Source organism: Macrobrachium rosenbergii, chromosome 21 (genome assembly GCF_040412425.1).
Source record: "Macrobrachium rosenbergii isolate ZJJX-2024 chromosome 21, ASM4041242v1, whole genome shotgun sequence".
NCBI classification, from domain to species: domain Eukaryota; kingdom Metazoa; phylum Arthropoda; class Malacostraca; order Decapoda; family Palaemonidae; genus Macrobrachium; species Macrobrachium rosenbergii.
The window spans coordinates 1,188,837-1,215,306 of NC_089761.1; the positions used below are offsets into that span (position 1 = coordinate 1,188,837).

The 26,470-nt window shown below is 42.7% G+C and overlaps 1 protein-coding gene across 1 annotated transcript in view; it reads right to left on the minus strand.

Moving 5' to 3' along the window:
• LOC136849652 (uncharacterized) overlaps nt 1–26,470 on the minus strand; it is a 759,811-nt gene that overhangs the window by 527,051 nt on the left and 206,290 nt on the right. The window contains exon 6 of the mRNA XM_067122953.1: nt 11,393–11,499. Coding sequence (XP_066979054.1) covers nt 11,393–11,499 — 107 coding nt within the window. The remainder of the gene's footprint in view (nt 1–11,392; nt 11,500–26,470) is intronic.

Here is a 26,470-nt window from a genome sequence, read left to right on the forward strand (position 1 = left end):
GAATAAATCTGACAGCCATAGTCTAACTTAGATCGACACAGAGAGTCATATAGCCTCAGAAGGGATTTCTTATCAGCCCCCAACTAAATCCAGAGACAACCTTTAAAATATTCATAGATTGTTTAACATTAAACTTTAGGGCATTTATGTGACTAGCCCATGTTAATTTATGGTCAATACTCATCCCCAGAAATTTAACTTCACTCCCTCCGGAAGGATGGACCCTTTTAAACTAATGTTCCGTGGGAACCTCTTCCACACGCGGCACCTTGGTGAATCTTACTGCAACTGTTTTGGAAGAGGAGAATTTGAAACCATTCTCATCAGCCCATCTTAGTAATAGACATTAATAGACCTTTGCAAATGTTTAGGATGTTGACAAGGAATCATATCCTGTGCAGTATATTGCAGGTCATCGACAAAAAGCGAGGATTTAACAGGGAAGTGAGATTTTTTTAATCACTGCTTCATTTATTGCCACTGAAAAAGTGTTACACTTAAAACGCCTCTTTGGGGAACTCCTTCCTCCTGCATAAAAGGTTGGGAGAAGGAGTTTCCCACTCTTACCTTAAAAAGTCTGTCTGATAAAAAGGAATATATAAAACCTGGACCATTCTTCCACATATGCCCATCTTGTGCAATTGTTTCATGATGCCAATTCTCCAGGTAGTGTCATCCCCAGCTTTCTCCAAGTCAAAAATATGCCAATGGTCTGACACTTTTGGCGAATCCTTGCTGGATTTGAGGTCAGCCTCAGCAAGGGATCAAGGGTGGAAGGTTTTTCTGAAACCAAATTGAAATGGCGATAGTAATCCTTTGGTCTCCAGGTGCCAAACCAGTCTAGTATTTATCATTTTCTCCATTAGCTTGACATACACAGCTGGTAAGAGCTATTGGTCTATAGCTGGTGGCTTCTTCCCCGAAGCATCTTCCCCTAGGCTTTTAACTGGAGCTTCAGAAGCAATTATGGATATTTTCCAGTCCTTGGGTAAAATTCAGTTTCCCTATTTTGTTTATAATCTTCAGTAAATATTTTTGGCATCATCTGGGAGGTGTTTCAGCATTTCATATATGATTGTATCCCCTCACCTGGAGCTGTGGATTCACTTGAGGTGAAGATCTTCCCAAGTTCTCTTAGGGAAAATTTGTAGTTGTATGGTTCAGATTTTCCCTCGAATCAAACTTCAGACACATTTCAGAATTCCTAATTCCTTGAAATTCTGGAGAATAATTGTTAGGGCTGGAAACTTTAGAAAAGTGTTTTCCTAGCTCATTGGCAACTTCAGTGGGCTCTGTGATTAGAGTGTCATTTATTTTTAACGAGGGCAATGGTGACGCGGACAAATTTTCCACTCAGTTTCTTATTTTGGCTACACCACTCTTAGTGGGGTCTTGGAGTTTATTCCATTAATATAGTAAAGGTCCAACATTCTTTTTTGGCTTTCTTCCATAAAAGCTTGCATGTGTTTGCTAAAGCACGCTTGTAGATTAATTTAGACTGAGGGGAGCCACTAGTTTTGTAACGCTCTGTAGCATTTCCTAGTCACTTTTCTCAGAATACCACATGTCTTATTCCACCAGGGAACTGCAGGTCTTCGCGAGGTTTGCCTTTTGTTTTTGGAATCGAGACCCCAGCACTCTTCAAAGTAGATTCAATAAAGTAATCATAGGCATCTAGATGAGAATGAAAGGACTCAAACTCCCCCGGTCTAGATTGACACCCATACTAAAATCCCAACCCCAGCAGTCTGTTTTCCACAAGGTAAAACTTCAGATGGAGCATTCAGAGCATATTTCAAATGGATCGGGTAGTTTTCACTTCCATTTAAATCTTCATTAACAGACCAATTAAAATCAAGGTGGATACTAGTTGAAGAAATACTACTGAGTCCAGTGCAGAGAAATGATTATCGTGAATGTTGTGGAAAGTCATTGACCCATTATTATACAGGGTAACATCATTCCTGTCAATAAGGTCTTCGATTAATTTCCCCTTACTATCTAAAACCGACATCAATCCTAAAGGGGATTGTGGGCAAAAATCACCAAGCAAAAGTAAAGGAGCTGGAAGTTGGTCAATTAACGACTTCAATATCTCCAATGTTAAAATCAAGGTCTGGTGGAAGGTATAAGAGCAGATTGTTATCCTCTTTTCCAAAATGACTGAAATAGCGATAAGCTTGTAGTGTTGTATTTAATTGTATTGTGGAGTGCTGTAGAGATTTATTAATAATAATTGCAGCACCTCCATGGGCACTTCTCACCAATTGGGGATATGATTTAAATATTGAATAATTTAGTCCAGGATTATAAACAGAGTTGCCTAACATTGTTTCCTGTAGGCATATAATCCCTGGATTAACTTCATGCATTAAAACTTTAAGGTCTTCTGTTCCGGGCTCTGAGACCTTTACAGTTCCACTGAAGAATATCGGGTTTTCAAGAATGCTAAGGTGGTAAAATGTGTCTACTTTCAATCCTTGGAGGAAGTACTGTTCTCTAGGGTGGAGAGGAAAAATTCTCCTTTATAAGAGATTGTTTTCTTAATCCCTTTTCATCTGAATTGGTGTTCAGGGTCTTTGGTTGATCTTCATATTTTTTATTATGAACCTGATGTTCAGAATTATTGCTGTGGTTCTGTGCACCACTAATCCTATTTGTCTTAGGGATCTTAAAGACAAGACTGAATTGAACTCAGATGTTTTTGTTCTGAAACTACTTTTGGAACCACCTTTCTAGGAGGAGAGATGTCTTCCAAAACACTGAACCCATTTGAAGTTTTTATTATAAAATTATCATTATTTGGGGCGGTATTTCTTGTGACACTTGGTAGTTGCAACCTCCCAATAGTTTTATTATTATTTTTGTTTGTGGCTGTGGTAGATTGATGGCTCTGAACTAGCTCTATCTAATTGGGATTGTTCCTTTAGCTTATTTTGGTTTGAAGTATTTTCAGAATATTTTCCTGAATTATTGGCCGATTTTGGACACCCTTATTTTTGGAGATGAATCTTTCAGCTGTGGATGTGGTGGAAGATAAATTTTCTGTGCTTTTGGAAACTACAATTTTTGCTACTGGACTTCAAAGCACTTGCCACAGACGAAACAGTTTCTCACCAGTTTGGAGATTTTCATTATTATTTATGGTTCTGAGAAATACCAGGTTTGTGATATCTTCCATCAGACACAGTTATTGGTGGCCTTACATTGTTGTTGGAAGTTTTCATAAGTTTTATTACAGAAGCATAGTACAAACCAAGCACTTTTGTTTGCCCCATTACCGATGCCCTAGCTTTGGACTTCACTAATGCTAATATGTTCATTATCTGCCACTGCCAACACTCTTGTTCAAATTTATATCTGGGACAAGCCCTAGAGTTTGGTGTGTGATCACCCTTGCAAAGAAAACAGTATCGGGCTGCTTTGCAATCATCTAAGCCAAAATTATCGTGCTCTGCAGAGCACACAGGACATCTGTTTGATTGTTATCGCAAGAGTTTTGAATGTGGCCATATTCAAAGCATTTGCGACACTGTCTAGGACTTCTTTTATATTTTTTAACCTGCATCCTCTCATGGCCAACAATGATGGTATCAGGTAGGTAACTTGGAGGAGAAGGTTAAAAGGATAGCTGCATCACCACCCAGTTTTTTTCAACATGAGATACACAAGGAGGGGCATCGATGGAGAATCTCCTCCTCTTTAAAAACATGCAGATCTTTTGAGTAAACTAGATTTTTTCAGTGTATTAAAGAATCTGTGAGATGAAATAGATTCAATATTTCCACTTTCAGGAGGTTTAAAGTTAGCTAACAGAACTGCTTGAGTCTCATTTCCAGCTTTTATTAGGGAGAAGATTCTTTCCATACCGTTTCAAATTTCCAATGGGAATGGAACCAACTCAGTTCCTCTCAATGCAGTCAGCAGCTTTTTATCAAATTTTTTTCCCTCCTTGTAGATAGCAACATGCCATAGAGGGGGAGGAAGAGCTCTGTGTACATGGGACTGGTCCATGTTCTTCAGCCTTTGGAACAAAGTCAAATGGCTCATCATTCAAGTTTTTCACTGAAAACACTCCTTTGCTGACAACTGAGTCATTTAGAATGTGGCCATGGAGTCTCTGTTGTGCCTCACTAGCTTCCAAGGGAGAGGATGATGAAAATTTGATAAAAGCACAAAAATGACTGCTTATCTTTTTCTAGAACTAATTTAATTCTTTCCACTTTTCAATTGTCTTGTCACTACACTGTATAAACATTCGTAATCTAATGATAAGTTTACATTAGTGCAATAAAGGACCTTCTTATTTGAATCAAATCCACCAGATTTATTAACACCCTGGTGTCTCAGTGTTTGGTTCTGTCCAACAGACCAAGCCCGTATCCATGTTCATGCCAGAAGTCGTTGTTGCCGTTTAAGTCATTCTTGATCCAGGGAGGGAGAACTTAAGCCAAATCCATAAGTTTAAACCAGTCCACATGCAAAGGTCAAAAAGTACACCCGTTTTCCAAGAGCCCCTTGGCAGACCCGACAGCATATCAAAAGGACAAACTGGGCAGCTCCACTGCTCAGCTTCCCACCCCAACACACTCCCAAAGCCCCACAAAAGAGACCCCCCTGCCAAGCATGCACACATCAGACCACCACACACAAACTGGTTCATCCACCCACCCAAAACTGCTTGGTCATATCAAGAAAGTATCGTGTGGGAGATCAGTCAGGTCACCATTCTCCACCAATGGCACAAGTGAGATCTTTCGAGTTGACTCCCAACAGTCCACCCCTCACCCTTCCCTTTCAGGATAGCACCAGTAGCTTTCCTGCAGTGGCCCAGGTATAAGCCAATCCGCCTGCTGGGAGTTCTGCCCCACTAATGGGGACTGACTCCCCACTCCAACCGAAATAGATTTTGGGCTTCTGGACAAAATACCAGGTTTTTAGTCCCACCTCCAAAACCAGCCCCCTGGATTTTATGGGCTGATCCCCAGAGATGGTTTTATTTTATGTCAAGATAGCAGTGGGAAAAATCCCATCACCATCTCTTAGGGTCCAAACTATCTAATTTTAGTGAACTCAACCACCACAACTCCCACAATTAGCTCATATCGCGTTGGGTTTGGTTCACCCTTCTACAAGTGTCATTTATGTTGATTTTATTATTTATTTTACGTTTTTGCGTGGTTAACTTTTATAGGCTAGTCGTTAGATACCGTGTTCCCTCCTGAGCTAACCTCCCTGGCCGCTGGGCGGCTATGTTAGGTTAGCCTAGGAAGTTAGGCTATTGACGATTCTGCTCCCTTCCTTTGGAAGGAGAGGTTAGGTGTGTAGGAGGGTCTCATGTTATGCACTTCCCTGATGTTTTGTTGGTTTGGATGGAGGTGTTAGGCCTGCGTTTTCCTCCCTCTCCCTATTTCAGCCTTTCCATTTGGACTCCTGAGTCCTAGTAAGGTTAAGCTGGAATAGCGAGGGTATCTTTACTCGTAGCCTACCCTTGTCCGAGCCACAGATTTCGGGACAGCACTCCAGCTTCATGGGTATTCCCCATCTCCTACCACCTTCTCCCTCTCCTACCTGCTCTCCCCCCACTTGGTTTGTTTTCGCATACTTCGTTAACTTACCAAGGCTTGAGAGCTCTTAGCCCTTACCATTACGTTTATAGCCTACATTCCTTACCCCTTTCCCTGCATTGATTGGTTCTCCCTTGTTCTCTCTATCCAGGGTTTCCAATCTTAACTGATCGGCACCCAGTCGAGAACTTGTCTGGTGTCTGGGGGTGCCTCCCCACTCTTGGCCACCATACCTTGTTTACCATTCCTTGCACTCTTTGGCCTTTGAGGGTCCCCTGCCTCTCTTCTTCCGTGTTAGTCGTTCGTACATGTTCGGCCACTCGGGAGAGAGAAGGGGTGGGCCTCATGGCGTCCGGGGGGTGCTCTCTCACTCCCTGGCTGCCGCTACGGGTCCCCCTCCATTGGCCTATCCCCCTCCCTTCCCTAGCGTCAGTGTGATGTTTTTCCCCCCAGCCAGGGTGTCGTTCTCGTAGACTGTTGCCTCACGGGGGAAAAATTTTGTACGGTAGCCAGTTAGAGTTCTCCACCTGACTGTCTTCTGTCTCATTTTCACATGTCCGCTAGTGATTATCCTTTGTTCTATTCATTTGGAACTTTGTTCCTTTCCAGGTATCTATTTTTCCTTGACTAGTTTATTTATGTGCTTTCCGCTAGGTAGTCGGGCTTTCTCGTTATCCTCCTTTCTTAATACCACTCCGGTGGGTATGGTGTATGGTCGGTCGGTGCTCACCACACCTCCTCCGCCGTCACTGTATCGTCGTAACGTGACTCCCCCGGCGCCTAGCGAAACCTCTTTGACTGTTTAATCTGAAGTTAACCATTCACTGTATTTACTTGTTAATTATTGACATGTTATTGGCAGGACCTCTTGTATTCTCCGGAGTAACTCCGGTGGTCCCCCTCTGTTTTTATTTTATTTTATTTGCATGTATAAGCTAGTTGGACCTCACCATCGTACCGGAATTTTCCGGCGGGGTCTGACCGGTCTCTTTGCATGCCCAGTCAATCTTTATTATCCTAAGACGCTACTCTGGCGTGCCTTATTAGCATACTCATGTACCCATCCACTTACAGGTGGTGCGTTGTCAGGAAGCAGGGGTGTACGGCGGTCCTCCAACAAGCGAGTGGGCATGAGGTCTGCAGGTCCCACTCAGGGTGCGCCGTCCACGTGGGGGATCTAGTCGTCTGGCACCCCGATGGTTGTGAGGTGTGCTACGCTCTTTATGAGCGGGTTCTAGATGAGTCGGTAAGTTCGAAATTTCAGTTCCGGTTCATAGTTCCCTTTGAGTTACGTCTCTTGTGGATAATTGGATGATATCTTTTATAGTAGGAGATTTCGTTAGTGACATTCTCCTTCTTTCAGGTTGACTGCAACTCCCGAGACTCTTCGCTCTTGACCCTCAAGTCCTGGGTCAGCGGCTTCGGGAGGAACGTCGGGGCGGGGAAGCTTTATGTTCTTTCCAAGGATATCTGCAGTGTTATCTTCCCAAGCGCCTGGATCTCAGCGTCAGTTTCGGATGAAGTGGCCCCCCCTTTGATCGCTGGGATCCAGGAGATGACCCAACCCACCCAGGAGGAAGTGGCCACATGCAGAGAGGTCATGGAAGATGTTGCAGCGTTGAACCTCAATTTAGAGCCCATGAATGTAGACCTGGAGCTCCAAGCAGGTAAGGGGGTAAGTGAGGCAGGTGATTACTTGTTCAGCTCTCCTTCTTCTTCTGCTTCTTCTTTCCGAGGATTTGTGAAATCCTCTTGCCTTATGGACGGTGCAAGGTCTACCGTCCCTAAGGTAAAATCAATTAAGAAAAAGACCTTAAAAACCCAGAAAGTCCGCTCTGGGGTTCCCTCTTGAAGACGTCACGGGCTCCTAGTCCCGTGCCGTCTACGAGCAAGGCCTCTACCTCTGGGAAGGGATGAAGGACTAAACAGAGTAGGGAGGTTCCCCCCGCTCCTTCCTTTGATGCAGAAGCTTTTGCCGAGCTTCTCATGCAGAAGCTCGACAAGAGAGTTGACGACAAGCTGTCGCAACTCTCATCTCAACTATCATCCTCTAACGCTTCCGTTCTTTCCCTGTCGCAGCAGGTCAAGTCCCAAGGGACTTTGATCTCGGGATTCATGCGCGGCGGAGCGGCCACCGGATCCTTTTCTGTCCCGGACACCTCCAGCCTTCCTCCCTTCGATAAGGGGAATCCCTGGCGCCTAACCCTTTATGCTCCCCAGCATGAGGGTACCCTTACCATTGAGGGTCTAGGCACCCGCAGGTTGGAGGAACTTGAGTCCTTCCCTCCCGGTCTGAACCTCCTTACCCAGGTTACGCCAGACTTACTGAGGAAGCTTGGATTCGATCTGACAAGGTCCCCAAGGAGACTGTCATCTTCCCGAGGGACCAGGCTCAGTCTTCTCTGCTACGTACTCTGACAGAGTGGCAAGCAGAGAACACTAAACTTACTCCGGCCAAGGGGACGTTCACAATGTTCTCTTTGGGGGAGGCTCTCCCTACCCCTTGCACTACAAAGGTGGCCTTGCTCACTAGCCAAACGAGCATGGAGGGCAAACCCCTTCCTCATCTCCGGGAGACAGATCCCACCTCTCTAGTCTTCCCCGGAGATTCTGAGTTCTGGGAGGGAGCTCCGGCCACCTTCACAGTAACTAGGCTTGACCCGGACTGCGCCTCGAACCTTTTCAGCGAGCAACTCCCTAAGATTCCGGATTCGCTCCTGAAGGCTGAAGCCGACACTAAGGACAGGCTTAGCAGGTCCTTAAATTCCTTGACTCTGGCCGAGGCAACTTCGGTGGTATACAGCGAAGACTCGCTGTTTCAGGTCCTGACAAAATCCCTCTTGGCAGGTTTTCAACAGGACCTTCACGATTTCATCACGGCCCGGATGAACTGCCGAAAGCACATCTTTTCGGCACGTCTATCCGTCATGAGCCTAACAGGCTTATGAAGAGCTCCATTTGGGGAGCTAATCTCTTCCCCCAAGAAGAGGTAGATGCGGTCCTAGCCGAAGCGACTAGGGCCAATCAAAGTCTCCGCGCTCGTTGGGGCCTTCCATATAAGAGGAAACTGACGGAGTCCGCTGGACCTCATCCCAAACCCGGGAAGAGGTTTAAGAAGTTTAAACGGCTCCCAACTCAGACTGTCTTGCAGGCTGTCCAGGTCCCCGCACCCGGTCAGCCTTCAACCTCCCATGCTCAACCTCAGCCTCAGTACGTGCTGGTTCAACCAGCCCATCAACCCCTCGCTGCCCCCTCGTATGTCTCTTCCCCGGCTTTCAATGCTTCATATGAAAGCCACGGGGCATTTCGTTCCATCCAGAACGCAAGGGGAACCAGGGCCAGAGGTTACTTCAGAGGTAGGGCAGCACCTCGCTCCTCCTCCCGAGGAAGAGGAGGCAGAGGTTCCAGAGGAGGCAGACCATCTCCCGCCAAGTGAGATCTCTCAGGTAGGTGGGAGGTTGTACCATTTTCAGGACCAATGGAGTTTCAGTCCATGGGCCCAGAGCATAGTCTCCAAAGGCTTGGGGTGGAGTTGGAGCAGAGGTCCTCCCCCCCTGGTCAGGTTTCATCAATCACCGTCCAAAACCCTGAAGGACTTTGTGAAGGATCTATTGCAAAAGAGGGCAATAAAGAAAGCGAGACATTTGAAATTTCAAGGCAGACTGTTCAGTGTTCCAAAGAAAGGTTCCAGTCAGCAGAGAGTAATTCTAGACTTGTCCCGTCTAAATTCTTACATTCAATGCGACAAATTTCGAATGCTTACAATCTCGCAGGTTCGGACCCTACTGCCCCGTGGAGCCGTAACCACCTCTATAGATCTTTCAGACGCTTATTATCACGTCCCGATTGTGAGAAGGTTCTCTCTTTATCTGGGGTTCAGACTGGGAAAAGCAATAACAAAAATAAAGCACGACAAACCTACTCTAGGTCGCTGCCTATTCTAGGCTTATTTAAAACTTAAGGATATAAACTATACAGAAAATAATCCTCTTATAATCTGGTTTTCTGCTTTATGTTGCCAAGACTATCCTTTTATCTGATATTCGGCCATCACTGTTTTATATTCGGCCATCACTGTTTTAGGCTAACAGTAGGATATTCCTTAAAAAGGGGTTCCTACTTAGTCTGGTTAGGCTACTGCCTGTCCAAGGTTTATAGGATATAGGCTACATAAGACCCTACTAGTATGTAGCCTTACAGACATGCTACTGAGTCGTAAAAAAACAACAAGGTTACTTTATTGAGCCTAGGATACTGTTTATATATAATCCTAGGCTTATTTGTTCTTTCTTAACCTACTATAGGGTACTGCCTGATCCAGATTATTATAGATCACTCTTAAATGTATAGGCTAGGCTATTTAAAAAGAAAAAACTTACTAGTATGTAACCTTATAGTTATAGTTATTCTACTATTTTTTGTCTAACCCAAGTTGTTGTTTAAATCCAATGCTAGGCTATTTGGTCTACTATATCAAACAGTAGCTCACTAATGTGTAATCTTACAGTCAGGCTATAACTTACTCTAATCTAGGTTACTGCCTAATCTGGATTATTTAATTCATACTTAAGGGTATGGGTCACACAAAAGAACAATTAGCCTGCCTTAGTACGTACCCATAAGGCTAGGTTACCATCTCATTCAGCACAGATTACTATTTCATCTAGTCCTAGGTTACATGGTCTAGGCTAACAATTTAGTACAAAAATGGGATGTTTCATAAAAACTTATCACTTAACTTGATATAAGGTAATGCCTAGGTCAATCCTAGATTATTTAGCTCATGCTTAAGTGCACAGGCTGATATAAAAAGAAAAAATTTATACTGCTATGTAACCTACTGTTAGACTATCGATTTATTTTAATCAGATACTGTTATTATCTGATCGTAGGGCCCTCGGTCTACGCTAGGCCACTTAAGGATACGTAATCCTAAGACATAGGCTACAGACAACATCCATTATTAATCTAGTCTAAAATATCCTCACTTACTGCCTAGATTATTGCAGACATTGTATAATCTGAAAGAATTTTCTATATTAATAATAATTTGTGGAACATTTCTTTTAATTAAAACATTTAGTTAGGATTTAAAACAATTTTCACTTTACGAAACTAGGTAGCAATCAACGCTTTACAAAATTAGGTAGCAATCAATGCTTTACGAAACTAGGTAGCAATCACTGAGCAGGGTTCCACCTTTTACTAAGAAATTATCAACTCCAAAAGTTTCAAACAAACTTTTAACTGGAACCTAACATTAAGCACTTATCTTGCTCTATTTGATGTTTCCATGATCCTCGATAATGAAAACAGAAAAAAAAAGTCAAATTTTTCTTGGAGCGCTGGCAACGACGTGAACTGTTCGCTATACACCAAAGAAAGTTAATGGCTCCTTGGTCTTTAACAGTCTGGTTGTAAACAAGAGGGGGGGGGGTGCGCAAGCGCAATAGTCACTTCTCTTTCTTACGAGTTCTTTTGAAGTTGGAAAAACTGGGTTCAGCTTCGCTGAAGATAAGGGAAAGTGCCCTCTTATCTTTGAGTCCATTATATACTCCATCACGTGTTATAATGTTAATCTTTACGACACAATACCTGGCCAAAAAGACCAACTAGAAGAGAATTCTTTGACATTAGTTTGGTCACCATGGAGCTCTGGTAGACCATGGAAGGTAACTCCTTGAGGATGAAACAAGCCATTACGCTATCAAAAAGAAAAGTTTGAGGATCTGGTTGTTGACACCCATGATGCCTTAAATATTTTTTAAATGCCTTAAATATTGTTTTAAAAGTGTAATAAAGACAGGATAAAATGGAATGCTTACCATACCAAAATATCATCTCCTGGTTTGCAAGCACCAACTAAATCATCTTCTAATGTTACCCACAATGAACGGGGGATTGTGCCAATCACCAACTTTTGCACTTGCTCCTGTAAATAACATACATGAAATGAAAATAGCATTTCCTAATGTCAAGTCATGTTCACATTCCTTGTAACAAATTATTAATTCATATACAGTATTACAATGGTAAGATAAGAACAAAGACCAATGCCACTTGATAAAAACCAAAAATGTAAGGTTCTTGAAATTTTATTGTATAATACAGTAGCTTTACAGAAAACTATATACAAAAGAAACCTTTGAAAAAATTTTATCTCCTCATAAAGCCCACTTAGTTAGAAGACTTAACTGACTGATTTGTAAAGCAAATGGGCTTGGTAACTGCCATGATCATTAATGTCTCAAGTGACTTATGAATTGATATAAATTATAAGAAAAACCAACATAAAAATACTCTCATCCAACAACACACAATTATTACATAGTATATCCATAGATACTCCAACACCATGAGAATCATTAAAATACACACAGCAAAGGAAAGGTAAAATGAAAAATATATAACACATACCTTATGCAAACCAGCTACTACCGAATTTTTAAAGTAATTTGTATTTTTCCTAACATACAAACTGAGGTCTACATGTGGTTTTAACTTTCAGTGAGCTGGAAATCCGACCATTAAACTTTTACAAGGTGGTTTATGCTAACAGTTACAAATGGTATGGATGGAAGCACTGCCCACCCAGTCAAAGAGCATTTAATTCAACACAGTTTATCTTTTGCCCCGGTAACAGAATAAGGGGTGGTAAGAGGTGGGCCCTTTATGCAAAGACCTCAGGTTTGTATGTTAAGAAAAATACAAATTACTTTAAAATTTTGTCATTTGTTTCTACACAAATACAAAGTCTCAGTCTTTACATATGGGAGATTTACTTCAGAGCGAGGATTCAGAGTAAATCTCTAAACTGACTGGTAGTTTGGCTCACCTGGGTACTCTCTTCTTGGTCGTGAAAGAGCAAAGGAAGGAGACCATACCTTTGATCTATTGAACAAAAAGTTAAATATACCCTAGTTTAACCAGACCACTGAGCTGATTAACAGCTCTCCTCGGGCTGGCCCAAAGGATTAAGACTTATTTTACGTGGCTAAGAACCAATTGGTTACCTAGCAATGGGACCTACAGCTTATTGTGGAATCCGAACCACATTATAGCGAGAAATGAATTTCTATCACCAGAAATAAATTCCTTCACTGACAGGCCGGAGAATCGAACGCGGGCCTAAGAGAGTGCTAGGCGAGTACGATATCAACCCATCAAAGTGAAGAACTGATCTATTGAACAAGAGAGATGTTCAATCATCAGACTTCTGAAATTTCAAATTAAAGGAATGTAATATTCTTGATTCGAAAAGGCTTGGATGAACACCCAGTGTTGGAGACTATAAAGCTAAGAATATTATTATTATCATTATTAGAGTAGTTTAACCAGACCACTGAGCTGACTTTCAGCTCTCATAGGGCTGGCCCAAAGGATTGGAATAAAATACCAGGTCTAGGCCTGAGGCCAAGCACTGGGACCAAATAGCTCTTTCAGTACGATGATAAATGAATGAAAATTAATTAAAAACTGCATAGAGGTACATGCCCTCATACTGAAACACACACGCACAATAAAAGGGTATATTAAAATTCAGAATAAGTAACATTCTAAAATTTTGTTGCTTTTAAAATTCAATAAATGCTCTAAAGGTTTTGGTGCTTTTGTTATTTACTTATTTTTATATTTTATTAATTAAATCACAGTCCCTCATAAACATCAAAATCGGAACAGCTGAAAATGCAAAAGATTCTGACAAAATTCCTTTATTGACTTATTTCCAAAAGTTGACAGTCGCTGCTGGTCATACTTTGGGCACTCACACAACACATGTCTTGCTCTTATTATCACCTTGCACTCTGAGCACTCAGGAGTAGGGCCACGTGGGCTGCTCATTAAGTGTTCATGTGTCAGACAAGTATCGCCTATATAGTGACGTGTCAAAATTACCTGTGCATGTCTTTTTATCTGAAATGATAAACTCCACTTTCCAACATCAAGTTTTACTTGTTTTAATTTATTATTCTCAGGTTCTTCATTCCATATGTATTGCCATTTACTTATAATACTCACCTTCATGTGTGTTACATAATCAATAACAGGGATATTTACACTTGACTTTGTCACATGGGTTGCTTATTTGGCTGCTTTATCAGCCTCTTCATTTCCTTTGATCCCTGTCCAACATATTTCTACATTTTTCCCATTATAATATAATTCATATAATTTATGAAGTAATAACTTAATTTGTTGTACAACATTATTTTTTTGTAACTCTGAAGAATAGCTTCTATAGTGCTTCTGGAGTCACTAAAAATCACAAAATATTGAGTGATGTTTCTTTAATTATTTTTATAGCTGAAGCAACTGTGCACAGCTCTGCTGTGAATATTGAAGCATTATTAGGTAGAGAGAACTAATAAGTTTTGTCTAGGGACATTGAAGCATATTCCAGTCCGTGTTCTTATTTAAATCCATATGTGTATATTGAGTAATGTGGACCTTTTCGGATTATATGCTCTACTGCATGTTGTCTATGCTGTTCTGGGGTATATGAATAACTTTTTTATAAGTATTTTAAGTGTGTGCAAATTCTCATTTCTGAGCTCGTCCCTGTGTCACCTGGTGAAATTCCCTACTAACACGAATTTCTAGGTATAAATATTGCTAAATATACCAGAGAAAAATGCTATCAGGAATGCTGGGGTTACTACCCCCAGATCGAGCATCTATAATGAAAATAGATGTCGGTATGGGTAAGGGTGAGTGAAGCTATCACTGCCACAGAACCACACTCTGAAGACATCCCAATGACAAAACCCCCGGAAGAGCGGAGAGCCGACCCAGCTCCCTCACTCACCTGCCCGCCCGACAGCGACCCCAGCGCCATCTGAACTCATTCCATGCTAGCACATGATCTCTGCTGTTGTTAGATCTTTTTGCTTGTGTTTTTTCCAGCAATTTCTGCTTTATTTCACCATGGCATCGAGCAGCTTTACTGTCTCCAAGTTAAGTACCATCTTCTTGTGGGGTTTTATGATTAGTTTGGCTGTTTTAGCCCATATTTATAATATTATACGTGGTTTTTGTTTGGGCACTGCGGCGTCCCTTTGTCAGCCATGTTGACCTCGAGGTACACCCATTCAGCTTGTTCTGTTTGGGTTTCTCTCGGTCGTTTACACTAATTATATTTATATTCCCCGTCATGGGATCATCCTGGTGGAGTTTTCTTAGGGTGTGTCTTTGGGTCTCCTTTAATTTTTAAATTTTGTGAGTCTCCTCTCATCTTATACCTACTGTAGTTTAAGTTATCTTGAATTGGTAGGTTCATTTTTTATGGTTTTTCGCCCCTCCGGAGTGCTCCGGTAGTGCAGTATGAAACTACTTAGTACCTACTTTAGTTTAAGTTATCTTAGATTAGTAGGTTCATATACTGTTCACACTTACAAACTGTTCGTTGTGAGGAGCCCGGGTGCACGGCCATCTTGCACCAGCCCTACAGGCACGTGGTTTGCCGTACCCACACCGGTTGCGCGGTACGCTTGGACGACCTGATCGTGTGGCACCCGGATGGCTGTGAGGTTTGCTTTACACTCTATGGGTGTGTCCAGGACGAGTCGGTAAGCCGATTGTTTTTGTTCCGCTCCTCCGGGGCTCTCACATATAATGTCATGGTAAAATTTTGGGTTTTACGATCTTACCATCATAGTTCGGTCTTTGATACTCCCCTTTCTTTCAGGCCGATGAACCCTCCCGCAAGGAGGCCCTCGAGTCCCTCCGTGCCTGGGTGGCTGGGTTTGGCAGGAACGTTCCGTTGGGGAAACCTTACGTTCTCGATGAGAACCTGAGGAACATTCTGTACCCCGGCGCCCGGATTGCTGCCGCTGTTCCAGCTGAAGTTGCCGCCCCATCATCGAGCAAATCCGGGTAGAGACCCAGCCTCTCCAGGATGACCCGCTGTCGAGGGGGTATCGGAGGACGTCGCTGCGCTGATCTCGACCTGGAACCCATGAACACGGAACAGGACCAGGAGGTAGGTAGGGAGGTAAGTGAGGCAGTGGGGCGGGCCCCTATTTGACTCCCCATCTTCATCCGTGTCTTCCTTTCAGGGTTTTCACAAATCTTCTCTCTTGAAGGACAGAGCCCAGTCTACTGTCCCCAAGCTGAAGAAGTCGTGGAAGGCGAAGGCTATAAGTCTTCGTCTTCCCGCAAGCATCCCCCTTTCCCCGTCCGGTCACAGGGACGCTGGTCCGGTGGCCTCGGGGAGCAAACCAAGTACCTCGGGCAGAGGTGCGAGTAAGAGAGCGGCCAAGCCTAGCCCTCCTCGCCAGCCTGCCTTTGACCCTGAGGCATTTGCTGGGATGCTGCTCCAGAGGTTCTCTACGGAGGTAGAGGCGAAGCTGAGCAAGCTTACGGAGAGGCTTCAGAATCAGGAGACTATGCTCTCCGATATCGTGCGTTCGGGGGGGCTGCGGTGCACTATCCCATCCTGGACGCCTCCGCCCTCCCTCCATTTGACAAAGGGAACCCGTGGTGTTTAGCCCTTCATGCTCCCCGGCATGAAGACACTCTAACAATTGAGGGTCTAGGCACTCGTAGACTGGAGGAACTGGAATTCTTCCCTCCAGATCTTCTGCCTCCCTATCCAGGCTTCACTAGGCTGACAGAAGAAGCCTGGGTACGCTCTGATAAGGTCCCTAAGGAGACAGTGATCTTCCCTAGGGACCAGGCGCAATCAGCTCTGATGCACACCTTTACTGAGTGGCAAGCGGAGAACACCAAGTTGACCCCCTTCAAGGGCAACTTCACCATGTTCTCCCTTGGGGATAAGCTCCCCACCCCCTGCTTGACTAAGGTTGCACTCGCAATGGCTCAGGCATGTGCTGAGGGCAAGCCTTTGCCTCAGCTCAGAGAGACGGACCCCACGTCTCTAATCTTCCCAGGGGGTGATGACTTTTGGAAGGATGCTCCGTCCACGTTTACGATTGGTAAACTGGACGCAGATTGCGAATCCAACCAGTTCAGTGAGCAGCTTCCCAAACTGACGGAAGCTCTCCTGAAGGCTGAGTTCAAGGCACGGTGTCGCTTGAGCCGGTCTCTGAACTCGCTGTGCCTGCTCGGAGGCAACCGTCTCTCGTTTTCTGAGGAGCCGCTGTTCCAGGTCTTGACTCCTTGTTAGCAGGGTTTCAGTCGGACCTATATGACTTCATGGTGGCGCGGCTGAATTGTCGTAAATTCATCTTCGTCGACGCTACCATTCGACATGAGCCTAACAAGCTCATGAAGAGTTCCTTCTGGGGAGCCAATCTGTTCCCGGAAGAAGAAGTCACCAGTGTCCTGGCTGAGGCAACCAGGGCTAACCAAAGTCTGCGCTCCCGGTGGGGTATTCCGGCCTTTAAACGAAAAACCCCAGAGTCCGGTGGCTCCCAGTATAGACTGGGAAAAAGGTACAGGAGGCACAGAAGACAGCAACATCAGTCTGTTGTCCAGGCGGTACCTGTCTCGGCGGTGAGCCAACCCTCGACTTCCAAGGCCCAACCTCAACAGTTTGTGCTGGTTCAGCCAGCTCAACACTCCCTCGCTACTTCTTATGTGTCGTCTCCGGCATACAACCCTTCTTATGAGGGTCGTGGGGCCTTTCATGGCCTTAACAGGAGTGCAATGGGGGGTAGAGCTAGAGCCTCCTATAGAGGCAAGGCTGCCCTACGGTCCCTCTCCCGGGGAAGAGGAGGCCGCGGTAGAGGTAATAAACCCGCTTCCTCCCAGTGAGACCAGCCAGGTAGGCGGAAGACTTTTCTGGTTCAGACACCAGTGGTCTTTCAGTCCATGGGCACACAGCATAGTGTCCAAAGGTTTGGGTTGGAGCTGGATCAAGGGCCCTCCTCCCTTGACCAGGTTTCATCAACCCTCCTCCAAAGCTCTACAAGACTTTGTGACGGAACTGCTCAAGAAGAGAGCAATAAAGAAAGTGAGACACCTCAGATTCCAAGGCAGGCTGTTTTCTGTTCCCAAAAAAGACTCCAGTCAACAAAGAGTAATTCTGGACCTATCGCATCTACATCTTTACATACAATGCGACAAATTTCGCATGCTTACAGTTGTGCAGGTATGGACTCTACTTCCGCGTGGAGCCGTCACCACCTCTATCGATCTTTCAGACGCATACTATCACGTCCCGATTGCGCGGAACTTCTCTCCCTTCCTGGGTTTCAGACTTGGGAAACAGGCCTACTCCTTCAGGGTCATGCCTTTCGGGCTCAACATAGCGCCCAGAATATTCACAAAACTGGCGGAAACAGTAGTTCAGCAGTTGCGGTCCTGGGGGATATCGTTAGCGGCATATCTGGACAATTGGATAATTTGGGCTTCAACCGTCGAGGAGTGCCGGAGAGCTACGGCCATAGTAATCGAGTTCCTAGAATCCCTAGGCTTCCAATTGAACAGGAGAAGTCCCGCCTAACGCCGGAAGCTTCGGTTTCAGTGGCTGGGTATCCAGTGGGACCTAACCTCGTACAGGCTATCTCTTCCGCCGGCCAAGCGGAAGGAAATAGCCACAGCTACCAGAAAGTTTCTGAATTACAGGAAAGCCTCCCGCCGGACACAAGAAAGAATTTTGGGTTCTCTTCAGTTCACCTCGGTAACAGACCTGCTCCTAAAAGTGAGATTAAAAGACATAAACAGAGTGTGGCGGAGACAGCCAATGTCAGACTCAGGGACAGGGTCTCATCAATTCCGCAAATCTTAACAAAAGACTCACCCCATGGTCCACAGTCAAGGGCCTCTCCAAGTCAGTCCCTCTTCAGTTTCCCCCTCCGGCTCTGGTAATCCACACAGACGCTTCATTAAGCGGCTGGGGAGGATACTCACCAAAACAAAAGGTACAAGGGACATGGTCTACCATGTTTCAACAGTTCCATATAAACACTTTGGAAGCAATGGCAGTGTTTCTAACCCTGAAAAAGCTTCGTCCCGCCAACCAGATCCACATCAGGCTGGTGTTGGACAGTGCCGTAGTAGTTCATTGCATAAACAGGGGCGGGTCCAAATCGAGCCGGATAAACCAGGTGATGTTAGCCATCTTCTCCCTGGCGGACAAACACAACTGGCATTTGTCAGCTACCCATCTGGCGGGAGTGCGGAACGTAGTGGCGGATTCTCTGTCCAGGTCGACTCCGCTGGAGTCGGAATGGTCCCTAGACAAGGACTCCTTCAACTGGATCTGCCATCGTGTTCCGGGACTTCAGGTAGACCTGTTTGCCACGGAGAGCAATCACAAACACCCTTGTTATGTGGCTCCCAATCTAGATCCTCAAACTTATGCCACAGATGCAATGTCCATAGATTGGAACAGTCGGGAGAGAATCTATCTGTTCCCCCCAATAAGCATGCTGATGAAAGTCTTACACAAGCTCAGGTCATTCAAGGGTCAAGTAGCCTAGTAGCCCCCCAATTGGCCGAAGAGCAACTGGTTTCCACTTCTCCTGGAACTCAAGTTGCGGCGTCATCAGATACCCAGACCCAGGCTGACTCAGATAGTACAAACGAAGCCTGTGTCAGTTTCCTCAAAAATTCTGAATGCCCTGGCTTTATGGACTTTATGAAGTTTGCCGCCCAAAGGGGGGCGAATATTGACCCTGTTAATACTCTGTTTATTGAATCCCATAAGAGATTCTACTCTCAGACAGTATGACTCAGCAGTCAAGAAGTTGGCATCTTTTCTGAAAGCATCTGAAGCTCAAACTATGACCACTAATTTAGTGATAACCTTCTTTAGGTCATTGTTTGAAAAAGGCCTAGCCCCGGCCACTATCACTACAGCAAAATCAGCTTTGAGAAAGGTGTTTTTGCATGGCTTCAAGATTGACCTAACTGACTCATACTTTTCTTCCATTCCTAGAACATGTGCTCGTTTAAGGCCGGTAACACGCCCACATTCGGTTACCTGGTTCCTTAACGACGTTCTGAAATTAGCCTCAGATATTAATAATGCCCAATGCTCTTATTTAGATCTGTTAAGGAAGACTTTATTCCTGATTAGTTTAGCTTCAGGTGCCAGAATCTCAGAACTGTCTGCTCTCTCCAGAGGTGTCGATCACATAGATTTCCTCCCGTCAGGAGAAGTCATGCTTTCCCCAGATCATAGATTCCTAGCAAAAAACGAAGACCCTCAAGACAGGTGGTCTCCTTGGAAGGTGGTCCCTCTTCCACAAGACCTGTCTTTGTGCCCAGTCGCTACCTTGAGGGCTTACTTGCAAAGAACTTCTCAGTGTTTGTCTGGTCCTCTTTTTATCAGGGAAAAAGGTGGAACACTTTCTTTAAAAGCTATAAGACAGCAAATCCTATACTTCATTAAACAAGCTAACCCGGATTCAGTTCCCAAGGTTCATGATATCCGAGCGGTAGCTACCTCTACCAATTATTTTCATAAAATGGATTTTGCTGAATTAACAAAATACACGGGGTGGAAATCTCCATTGGTGTTTAAACGCCACTACTTGAAAACACTTGAAGCTCTGAAATTTCCCACAGTGGCTGTTGGGAGTGTCATCCCCCCACCTTAAAATTTTCCTTTACCTTATCCTTTCCCCCCACCCGCCCGCCTGCCTCATTTATTTGCCCTACCAGTTTTCCTGGGCCAATCATACCTCACTGCCTGGCTCCTCAATTTAAATAATGCTTGAAATTGTTGGTCTTTTTTGATGTTTATTGTGATTATGTTTTTGATGTGTGCTGTTTTGTAGGTTTAAGTCTTGAGGTACTTCTGTAATTTTGTACTCCTTAATTTGGTACCTCCTCTCATGTTTTTTGCCATACTTTATATTTTCATGTCAAATTGTATGTTTACATAAGCTTAGCCTAACTATTTTTTCTAATTTCCCTTGTTATGATGTTCTGAATTACTCATGAGAAATAATTAAACTTATTTTCTTTTAGTACGCGTTTTTATGCATGATCACCTTAAATAATTGTTTTCTTACATCTCCACAGTCTTGGTATGATTCTCTGTTACGATTTCACCGGGTGACACAGGGACGAGCTCAGAAAAGGGATTTTGACAAAGGAAAAATCTATTTCTGAGGGAGGCCCTGTGTCACCCGGTGACCCTCCCAGGTCCTAGCTTTCCCCCCCTGCATGGGCATACCAAGCCTGGGGATGGGGCTAGCCTGGAATGAGTTCAGATGGCACTGGGGTCGCTGTCGGGTGGGCGGGTGAGTGAGGGAGCTGGGTCGGCTCTCCGCTCTTCCGGGGGTTTTGTCATTGGGATGTCTTCAGAGTGTGGTTCTGTGGCAGTGATAGCTTCACTCACCCTTACCCATACCGACATCTATTTTCATTATAGATGCTCGATCTGGGGGTAGTAACCCCAGCATTCCTGATAGCATTTTTCTCTGGTATATTTAGCAATATTTATACCTAGAAATTCGTGTTAGTAGGGAATTTCACTGGGTGACACAGGGCCTCCCTCAGAAATAGATTTTTCCTTTGTCAAAATCCCTTTTTATTCAGTTTCCATGGAGGAGGTAATTTTACTATTGAAGGTAATTGTATATTTATATTCAGCAACTCGAACAATCTTCAAGCTCTAATTGGGAAAGGAGGTGGATGATTGCTTATAAATACATCTCTTAATTCAAATACTCTTTTTGTTGGAGAATCGTTTGTCTGAATTTTAGAGCACTCTTCATTGTTACTAGCTCTCTATGGAGAGAGAGAGAGAGAGAGAGAGAGAGAGAGAGAGAGAGAGAGAGAGAGAGAGAGAGAGAGAGTGTGTGTGTGTGTGTGTGTGTGTGTGTGTGTGTGTTTACCACATTCAACTTGTAAAGATGACTTTGGTGATAATCTAAAGGCTCCTGAACATATTCTAAGGCCTTCGTTGTGAGCTGGGTCTAACGTTTTCAGCGCTGCATCTGACGCCGAGCTATATGTTTCGCTTCCATAATCAATGATAGACAGCACGGTTGCTTTATACAGTACAGTAAGAGTATGTCTATCAGCAGTGTTCGATATTTTTTTAATTAGATTTAATGCTCTTTTACATTTTGATTTCATGCATGTTATGTGGGCTTTCCAGGTCAAGTGAGTAACAAATACAATCCCAAAAATTTTGCTGTTTGGCTAATTGGTATATTATGGTTTCTGATTTTGAAATCTATTTCTTTACCCTTTTCCCACTTTTTATTTTTATAAAACATGATTGCTTGAGTTTTATCTATGGAAAATTTAAAGCCTACAGATGAGCCCCATTCATCTATTTTTATTATGCTTTTATATATGATTCATTCTACACGCTTTATTTGAGATGCTGAATAATATATGGCAAAATCATCCATATACAGGTGACTTTTAATTCCAATAGGTAGAATTTTACTGATATTATTTATTGCTCAAGTAAACAGTGTGCCACCAAGGATGCTTCCTTGTGGAACACCATTTTCCAGTGGAAATGTACCTGACATCATCAGTTCTCACTTGAAAAGTGCAATTTGTCAGAGAGTTTTGAATAAACCTGGGTAAATGTCCATGCATGCCTTTTTATGTAACGTTTTTAGTATTGTATATCTAGTTCCATACGCCTTTACAACGTCAAAAAAGACGGCTATAGTAATTTGCTTTTGTTCAAATCCTCTACATAAGTGGTCTTCTACGTTAGATAGAGAATCCAATGTAGATCTGTTCAACTGATCCCAAAATGAGTGGGAGTCAAAATTTTATTTTCTCAAATGTGCCATGTTAGTCGAGCATTTACCATTTCCTCCAGAAATTTGAATAAGCAGCTTGTTAAAGAAATTGGTCTGTAATTGTTTACATTACTGGGACCTGTTACAGTTTTTGGGGTAGGAACAATTATAGCTTTATGCTATTCATGAGGAAATAAATTTTGAAGCCACAAATGATCATAAAACTATACTAAGTATGACTTGGCCAAAAGTGCTAAATGGCAGATCATTTCAAAACAAATATTGTCACCTCCAGGGGCAGATTTATTGCTGTTCAAAATAACAAATTCCAACTCTCCCATATTAAATTTTCTATTATATCTTCTATGGTTTCAAAATTTATTGTTATTAATTTTATACTATTATTCTTCTGTGTGGAGGTGTTCATCTAAATTTTCATCACTACTTACTTTTGCAAAGTTTTCTCCAATTACATTACTTATTTCTTTTGGATCAAGTATTCTTTTCCCATCTTTTAATATGGCATGGCTAGGTGGTTTAACATGGGTACCATTTATTTTCCTGAATTTTTTCCATATTTTTTCTATGGGAGTATTATTAGAGGAATCTGATACATATTTCCTCCATGAAATGGTTCTTCCTTGAATTACTTCTTTTTTAAATTTTGCAGATAACTTGTTTTACAGAGGTTTTTGTGAATCAATTTCTGGTAACAATATGGGCAGTCCCCGGGTTACAACAGGCTCAGCTTACGATGTTCTGAGTTTATGATGCTCTTCAAATATATTAATTAAAAATTATTTCTTGGGTTACAACACATGTTCCGGGTTTAAGGCGCTGATCCAACTGAAGAAATATGGCTCCAAAACAGCAGAATAGTCAGAATTTGGAGTTTTTTTTAATGAAAAACTCAATAAAAATGCAGGTTACGTCATTTTCAAGACACCCAAAGGATTAAAAGTAAGGGTTTCTTACGATTTTCGACTATATTTCGGACGACACTGGTCCAATGTCAATCCGCACTGAAGAAATATGGATCCAAAACAGCAGAATGGTCAAATTTGGAGGTATTTTTTATGAAAAACTCAATAAAAATGCAGGGTATGTTGTTTTCAAGACACCCATAGGATTAAAAGTAAGGTTTACTTACGATTTTCGATGATATTTTGGACGGCACCGGTCCGAACGGAAGAGGTAAAATTTACATTCATAGAGCAATATTCACTAATTACTGATTTTTTCATTTTATTTTCATGACTAGATAAATTTTTTTATGATAAAATTATTTACTACTTTTCAAATATTAATATTAAGATAACCACAGAAAAGTAGCATCAATAAAATTTTAAATTAAAATCCAGTGAAATCACAAAACAGCTTACCAACATGAACAACTAAGTTTAACTTTCTCTCTCTCTCTCTCATAGAGCAATAATCACTAATTACTGATTTTTATTTTATTTTCATGATTAAATGCATTTTTTATGATAAAAAAGGGATTTTGACAAAGGAAAAATCTATTTCTGGGTGAAGACCTGTGTCGCCCAGTGAAATGTCCCATATAGCACACATTTCTAGGTATAAATATTGCTAGATATACCAGAGAAAAAAGCTATACAGCTAATAGGATGCCAGAGTTACTACCTCTGGATCGATCATCCTTATAGGATGTCGGTATATCATCTAGGAGCGAGTGGAAGCCACTACCACAGATGCTTAACCCAATAGATCTCTCCTCTCCAAAACCCCTCTACCTAAGAGGTGCCGATACAGCGGTCCTTCTCCGCTCGCTACTACTAATTCTACCCATAATCCCCATCCCGAAATAGCACCCAAGCTTTTGGCTAGCCTAGGGTGGGAAAAAATAGAGAGGGAAGGGTTCACTGGGCGACACAGGTCTTCACCCAGAAATAGATTTTTCCTTTGTCAAAATCCCTTTTCTGGGATCGACCTGTGTCGCCGAGTGAAATAGTAGCAGAGAATTGGCCATAAAAGCTTGTAAACATAAGAAGGATTAATTGTCAAAATGTAAAATTTTACTAAGGAAAAATAAAATTAATTTTGAATATGCTTTTACTTATTCAAATAGAATTATTGCTACTCATTAGGGTCAAACGAGCGACAACACATAATGACTTCAGTCAATTACAGAAAATTATAAATTACCAGATTAGTTTAGAAATTCATGACCCTTTCTCTACTTAAAGGATGCACTGCGTTGTGTTATAAAGATTTCCATAAAAATTACATACCATATTATATTATGTTTTACTCATAAATTATTACTTACTAATTTATGTGATGTTATTGACGCAATTGCCGGGTTTGGATTATGATAGGCACGGGTAAACCACGATACCACTAATATATATATTCAATTTACTCAGTCCTGGAATCCCAATCGCGTGATATGCATATCCCAAGCGACGTATCCCGATCAAGGCAAATCAAATATATGATACTTATCCAAACTTACCATTCATCCATCTACTTCATTAAACGCTGGGAAGGAACGACATGTTTAATCCAATTGAAGCAAATTCTGTTCACTAAATCCTCCGCTACCCAACCACACATTACAAAGTTGAGGAACGAACTGACTGTGGTCCGCGTGTCCACCTCTTACTATGAAAATAATTCGTTCGCTCTCTCACCCATACCCACGACTTTGGCCTCAGTCCGCTCACGATAAGAGTCAACAACAAGACAACTAAGCCACCAAAACAACACGAACCGAACGAAACTATCAAACAATTTACATCGCATTGTTAACCAATTATACAAACTATTCACTACCAAGACAATATTCTTTGGTAACAACGCTTATTACAACTAAATATAAATTAAACATTCATTTGTACACAAACCTGCACATCTCCACTTGACACCACGCGATATAAAAGAACACTTTCCATATACAACATAAACATATTCAATAACAATTGATTTTCCATGTCGTTATTGTAAGTAACGACATATTCCCCACTAATTAAAAATTATAATACACTATTTACAACAGTCCCTTTTGAATCAAATCCTTTCTAGTTTCTGCAGCCACCCGAGCAGCCCTCCTGGATGGTCGTGGTACTCACTTCAGGAATTTTGGTAGGATCAGAGTCTCAACTTCTTGCCACAACTCTAACGGATACAATTTCACAATAGGACGCATGATCTGGCCATGGGAGGTTTTGAGGGTAGCTACTCTAACTACATTGTCAGACCCCACATGCACCTGAATCACCTGACCCAACTTCCATTTGTTTCTGGGCCCTTCATCATGTACAAGGACGACATCTCCTATTTTGGGCCAAGAATTATGTTGACTCCAATTCGATGAGTTTCTTTAAAGAAACCAAATATTCATGTTCCCATCTTTTCCATAATTGATCGCACAATTTGGATATGTAAAGAATCTCTTTTCGACAATTTCAGTTTTACTATACAATGGATCTTCAGATACCTCCTCCCAATTAATTGTTTCCTTGGGAAAGGATCTTAAATTTTCTACCAAGATCAGATGATTAGGTGTTAAAATCTCCTTCTGATCAAGGTCCCCGATGTGTAGCTTAGTGGCCTGTCATTTATGATAGATTCCAATTCCACCAAAATGCAGGATAATTCCTCATAACTGAGAAGAGCTTGACCGACCACCTTCTTCATACAGGTCTTCAATAGTCCGACCAGTCTCTCCCAGATTGCACCAAACCAAGGTGCTCTTGCTGGTATAAATTTCCACTTACACTCGATGTTCTCCAGATGTTTTTGAAAAAGGGGCTGTCTGCCATTGTTTTCAGATATTCAGATGCTGCTACAAAGTAGTGGCATTGTCATAACATTAGTGAAGGAAAGCCTTTTACGGCTGCTAAACTTCCGAAGGCCATGAGGAATGAGTCAGCGGACTGATTTCTGACTACTTCCAGATGTATACCCCAAGTGATCGGGCATGTGAATAGTATGACATACACCTTTTCCGAATTTGCTTCCTTCTTCTTTATCCATAACGCCCTCCTGTAATCTACTCCCTAACACTAAAAGGTTGTTTCCGTTGTACACGGAATTCCGGCAATGGGGGTATTATATTAGTTCTATATGGTTTTCCTTGAACTTTCTTACAGATCACACAATGATGTAACACGCTCTTGACCAGTTGTCGCAGCTGTGGAATCCAGAACTCCTGTCTTACACTAGCTACAGTAGCGTTCACCCCCATGTGTGCTTGCATCACATGATGTCGCTCTTATTATTAACTTACTCAGAGCACAACCCTTTGGCAGTAAG